Source organism: Pinus tabuliformis, chromosome 7 (genome assembly GCF_031772625.1).
Source record: "Pinus tabuliformis cultivar Carrire ecotype Pingquan chromosome 7, CPIR1, whole genome shotgun sequence".
NCBI lineage: Eukaryota > Viridiplantae > Streptophyta > Pinopsida > Pinales > Pinaceae > Pinus > Pinus tabuliformis.
Window position 1 is genome coordinate 728,324,255 of NC_142293.1, and position 6,446 is coordinate 728,330,700.

The window sequence follows — 6,446 nt, forward strand, 5'->3', positions numbered from 1 at the left end:
CTGCTAAAACTACAAGGAACATTTGCTCATGCATAGAACTTTGTATGTCTTTATCAACATAATGAACATACATTTCCATCCAATTTTCTATGACATGCAATATTTGGACATATTAATTATTATAATCTAAATTTGTTGAAAAAGAATGGTATTTTTGGTTTCCCAACTATTCCAGTGAAACTAAAGCAATGTGATTCTTGTATCGTAAGAAATCATAACAACCAATCATTTCATGGCTCTACTTCCATAGCACAAATAAAAATTGTAATGTTTCATTCTAATTTGTGTGGACCTAATCTTTTTCATTTTACAAATTGAAATAGATATGTCATGAATTTAATTGATCATTACACCAAGATGTGTTGGCTATACTGGTTGAAAGGAAAATCAAAGGCTGTTGAAACTTTTAGAAATTTTCATGTGTGGGTTAAACATGATGCACAATCATATATTGAATTTCTTTTTATTGATACTGGAAAATAATATACTTCTAATGAATTGAAAAATTATATTTTCCAACATGTGATTCAAAATCAAACCACTCTATATAATCCACAACTAATTGTTATAGCTAAAAGAATGAATAGGATGATCTTGAATTTGGTTCGATCCATGATGCTTTTGAAAAATGTAAAGTTGATGTTTTGGGATAATGTAATATTATGTGCAATATATGTCAAAAACAAATTTCCATCTCATGCTCTCATAAATAATACTCCTTATGAAATTTTGTATGGCCACATTTCTTTTGTAAGGCATCTCAAGATCTTTGATTCCACCTGTTATGCCTTGATTCCCAACGAACAAAAATGAAATCTTAATGCAAGCAACCATAAATGGATCTTCTTTTGGTATTCAAATACCACCAAAACATTTCATCTTTCCAAAGAGCTAAATAAGAAGTTTATATTGTTTAGACATCAATTTTTCTTGAACCAACCAAGACTGAAAACATTATTGAGTGGTAGTTTGATTTTTTGGATAGATTCAATCTTGGAAAAACTTATCATGAATTTGATAATGAGATTCCACATCTTGAAGGGGGGATCCCTATCCTGGATCAATATATGGAATCTCCTTATAAAAATCTATCTTCCCCTCATGAAGTTATAGCCACTCCTTCGATCAAGAAGACCCTTTAAGTGATGTGATTGAGAGGATTGGAAAGATAAATCTTGATGCAATTCCATATCTATAAATAGAGTAACTTGGACCAATTCATAAAAGGTCCACCAAAATGGCTCAACAAAACACACGACGGCTTCACCAGGGGCACAATACCATATCGAGTGGATTCATATTGGGGGATATATATTGAGGAAAAAATAATATAATATATTTTGCATATAATATGAGGTAAAGAGTTTTTATATGTTGTGTATAAAAAATGGAGCTCAAAGTTAATAAAAAAATATAAAGGGGTATAAACATGTTAATGAAAAAATAGATGCCTACAATATCTAGTGAAAGTAGGGTTTTTCTAATTGGGAAGGTGTATTGGGTTTGTATTGGTAGGGGGTTAAATAAAGTGATTTTTAGAGGTATTTTCCAATATGTAGTCAAATTAAGGGTATTGTTTAGTATGCCACGAATACATGTGCTATGTCAGAGGTTCATTGAGTGAAGCCCTCATGCCAAAACACTTGAAAGCGTTCATCCTAATGAGGTAAGAAAAAATAGGAACTGGAAGATTCACTTGAAAAAATACAGGGGATGTAGATTGTTCTTACTTAGTTAATGATATTAATGTTTCATATGGTTGTGAATTGAAGATATCTACAAATTTTGAACCACATTCCTTTAAATAAGTTACTTCTCATGATGTATGGAAAGAAGCAATGAAGAAGGAGTATGATGATCTCATAAAGAATGGAACATATATTTTGATGGATTATAGATTTGGAACCAAACCAATTGGCTATAAGTGGGTCTACAAGAACAAGTTATATGACTCACTTGACAAGTACAAATCAAGGCTCATGATAAAAGAATTTGCATAGAAAGAAGGTGTTGATTATGAAGAAACCTTTTCCCCATAACAAAATGAGAGACCATCCAAACTTTATTTTCCTTGGCAGCTCAAAATGGATGGAAATTTCATCAAATGGATGTGAAATTTGCTTTCTTGAATCAAGACTTGAAAGAAAACATCTTCATGTCTCAGATATAAGGTTTTGTTGTGGAGGGACAAGAATAGAAAGAATCAAAACTCATCAAATGCTGATATGGCCTAAAACAAGAACGATAAGCATGGTATGAAAAATTGACTAAGCATCCTTTGAAATTAAATTTCAAACACTTTAATCTTGATGATCCAATTATATTTGTCAAGAGATTTTTTTTGTCTATATTCTGGTATATGTAGATGATATGTTGATAACAGAGAACATGAAAAGCACATTGCATCTATAAAGAAAGAGCTAAAGAAAGAATTTGAGTTAATAAATTTGGGACACATTCAATACTACTTAGACATTGAAGTTATATATTGCTTTCTCAAAATAAGTACATCAAACAATTGTGGAACAAGTTTGGTGTGGTTGAATGCAATCTTTGTATGGAACAAAATTCGAAGCTCACATCTAAAAAGGGGAATGAATTTGAGGATACAACTAAGATAGACAACTTATGGGAAGTCTTATCTACCTCACCACTACCACACTAGATATTTCATTTTCTCTTGGATTTCTTTTGAGATTTATGCAAAAGCATTCTCAAGGTCATTGGTCTACTACAAAAAGAGTTCTTAAGTACCTGAAAGGAACTCAAGATTTTGGATTTAAATATTTGCATGGATGACTTCAACTAAATTTGATATTCATATTCATGCTTTGACAAAGATAAGAAACTTACAATATCTACTTTAGCATATCCTATGAGTCTTGGATCAAGAGATATCTCTTGGAGGTCACGCAAATAGTCAATTCCAATAGATTCCACAATAGAGACATAATATGTAACAACTACAGAAACAACAAAGGAGACTGTGTGGCTCATGAAAATTCTTGAAGACTTGCAAAGAAACAAGCAAACTCTACTCTCTTTCTAATTGACAATACTTATATAATTAAGTTGACAAAGAATCCTAAATTCAATGATCGAGCCAAACATATCAACACAAAGTATCATTTGACTCAATATCATGTAGATGCAAAAACTATTTATTTAAGACATTGTTCCACTAATAAGCAAATTGCAAACATCTTTACCTAAACACTTGGGGAAAAGTTTGAAAATTTTATATTAATACTTGAAGTCACTAATACTCCTTTAAATTAAAGAGAAATGTTAAATACCTATTCTCGAGACTTGGATAAAAGGATTGTGAATATTTAGAGCAGTAACCAATCATCCACATTAGGGTGAACAATTAGCTTCCGAAGGAATTAGGCAAAAGTCTTAAATATGTAAATAAAAGGATTGTGAACATTTAGAATAGCAACTAATTATCCACATATGGTGAACAATTAGCTACCCGAGGTATGGGGCGGTCCACCCGTTGATGGGGTGGGATGGGGCGGTGGATGGGTGCCCTGCTTTTTGTTTTTCCTGTCCCGCAAATTCACAGTGATAACACTGTCGGTTGCTGGTGCATTTCTCCTTACTGACTGACCTAGCGCCTGTATTTTAGGTGGTTTCCTTCCGTGCTTGTCAGTCATGGCCACCAACTGAAAGGGATTGAATCCTCTAGTGTTTAAAACACATAGGCACATATTCCTACTATTATTACAATTACATAATCTAACGTAATGGAAAAGCAGATGCAAGTCAAATTATGGCGTAGTCTCCGACGCAGCTATCAATTGAAAAACATGTGAAGGAGATCAGTTTCGGTAAGCATAGGAGTTGGAACTTGGTTGTCAAGAAATGATGATTGGAATTTGGAACCTCATTCCATTAATTGGTATTCGGATGCATTTATCGACCACAGCTGTTTAGCAGGTACACAGATCGGAATTGGATTGCATGCATTCATTGACCTTTTGACTACAGAGCACAATTAGGTAGATTGGATTGCATGCATTCATTGACAGTTTGACTTACGAAGTGCGTATAAACAACGTGAAATTCAAATTTATTCAAAGAACACAAAGCAAATGACAGGCAAGCCAACAGAGATACAGTTTCGCCGAAATGAATGTAGTCAGTGACTGCAGCTGACAAGCTTCCTTCCTGCGCTGTTCCAAAACATTTTTTTAAACAAAGAATACTCTGCTGTGCTCCACTGACTGCCATAAAGTAAAACAGTCAGTAATTAAGTGCTGCTCTCTGTCTGTCACCATCTGATTACTTCAGCCACGTTATAAGTAGGTAAAGAATTAAAAGATGTGAGAAGCCATCGCGATTCGCGACGTTGGTTTATTAGTTCGTTAATCCTATAAAAGGGCGTTCACGGGAACTTCCAGCTTCTTATCCGAGCCGTGCTAAATTATTTGTGTATCGTATGTGCGAGCTGCGATCTTTGTAGTGTTCGTAGACGAGTCCAGAAGGGGAAAAATATTGTTGATTATGGTATCCATCATTATGAAGAGAGGGCTCTTAATTCTTGCGGGATTGATAGTAGTAGCGACTTGTTGTCATGTAACCGCAGCCAGAAATTTAAACAAAGTGGTTCATGACCGTGTGTATAAACCCGACAATTTCATTGGAAGCGGAGGAGGTCTTGGTGGCGGTGGGGGAGGAGGCTTGGGTGGAGGTGCCGGAGGTGGCGCTGGAGGAGGATTAGGCGGTGGTGCTGGCGCTGGAGGTGGTTTAGGTGGAGGTGCTGGTGGTGGCGCTGGAGGAGGCTTGGGCGGAGGTGCCGGAGGTGGCGCTGGAGGAGGATTAGGTGCTGGTGGTGGTGGCGGCGCTGGAGGAGGTTTGGGCGGAGGTGTTGGCGGTGGCGCTGGGGGAGGTTTGGGCGGAGGTGCTGGCGGTGGCGCTGGGGGAGGTTTGGGCGGAGGTGCTGGCGGTGGTGCAGGAGGAGGTGGAGGTGTAGGTGGCGGGGTGGGAGCTGGAGGAGGATTAGGAGGAGGTGCCGGCGGTGGTGCTGGAGGAGGTGTCGGTGGTGGGGCTGGAGCTGGAGGAGGATTAGGCGGAGGTGCCGGCGGTGGTGCTGGAGGAGGTGTCGGTGGTGGGGCTGGAGCTGGAGGAGGATTAGGCGGAGGTGCCGGAGGTGGTGCTGGAGGAGGACTTGGCGGAGGTGGTGGAGCGGGTGGAGGGCTTGGTGGTGGTGCAGGCGGACGTGGTGGAGTCGGTGGAGGGGTTGGCAGTGGTGGAGGCGTAGGTGGTGGAGCTGGCGGGGGATTTGGTGGAGGCGCCGGTGGCGGAGCTGGGGGAGGATTTGGTGGAGGCGCTGGTGGCGGAGGAGGAATAGGGGGCGGACTGTGATGAATCACCACCAGTGGGAACGATGCATGATAGTGAATACAAGTATAAATAAAATAATATTTTGAGAGTTGGTTTCTCCAGAAATATTATGCTTGGCATGAGAGTGAATTAAGTATAAATAAAATAATATTTTAAAAGTCGGTTTCTCATTGTCATCCTCTGCTGTTGCAAGCACTGCAAAGCCATTTATGCATTTTATGATTAAAATATATGTTGTATCCATATGTTCCCCTTTACCGTTGGGATTTTGGGGATTTTTTTTGGTATTAATTTTATAAAAAATTGATGTCTTCCAATTTTTATGCCATAAAATAAATACATATTATTATTCTTTATTTTAATCTTTTATTCTAGAGCGATGAAAAATGGTTTGATCAAAATAAGGTTACGTGAATGTTCTATAATATATTATTAATCTTATAGGGATAGCAAAATGGTTTTTATCTTACGATGGATGCTACATAAAAGGCCCGTCCGTGGACACACTAAAGAGAGTTCGTTGATTGGTTTTATTTGCTTTTGAAGAAAGTGTGACCTGAATTAATTAAATTAAATATATGGATGAGTTTACTTAATTCAAATATATATATGTTTTAATTGAATTTCAATTATTATATAATTTTATGGTTTTAAATTAGTATAATTATATTAAATGGGGTTGATTTATGTTAAACGCATTATTTATATGTTAGTTAATATTTTTAAATGAAGCTAATTAACATAATTTAAATGAAATTTATTAAAAGCTATATCATAACTTATAAATAAAAATAATTTGCATTTATCAATACTGATGTTTAATTTTCTTTTTAATTGTCATACGATTCATTTTTGTCGACACGGGTCGTAATTTCACATGTCATTTTCTTAAACTAAGTACCCACGGGGAATTGAACCAGTGACCTATCGCAAGGAGTGCCTTAACAGCGCACCCATTCACCGTCAATCCAAAGCCCGTGGGCAATGAATTTATAATTATTATATAAAATAAAATTCAATAAATAAATCATAAATCTATGAATCTAAACAACATAATGGCTCAATGAAAAACAATAATTCTATTTATCCAAACACTT

At 36.7% G+C, this 6,446-nt stretch overlaps 1 protein-coding gene across 1 annotated transcript; it reads left to right on the forward strand.

Annotated features, from left to right (window-relative positions):
- The first annotated feature begins 4,336 nt into the window (after positions 1 to 4,336).
- LOC149249605 (uncharacterized) lies at positions 4,337 to 5,705 on the forward strand. The gene is made up of 2 exons (XM_089456285.1): positions 4,337 to 4,705; positions 4,784 to 5,705. Exons 1-2 carry the CDS (start codon positions 4,510 to 4,512, stop codon positions 5,368 to 5,370), a joined length of 783 nt encoding a protein of 260 aa, XP_089312411.1. The 5' UTR covers positions 4,337 to 4,509; the 3' UTR covers positions 5,371 to 5,705.
- Positions 5,706 to 6,446: the final 741 nt, after the last annotated feature.

What these genes read in the sequence shown, in the direction of transcription:
- LOC149249605 (XM_089456285.1), top strand. Translation starts at nt 4,510, where the DNA reads ATGGTATCCATCATTATGAAGAGAGGGCTCTTAATTCTTGCGGGATTG. An exon ending in CTTGGGTGGAGGTGCCGGAG is followed by an intron (nt 4,706 to 4,783) that starts GTGGCGCTGGAG and finishes GTGGCGCTGGAG; the next exon opens with GAGGCTTGGGCGGAGGTGCC.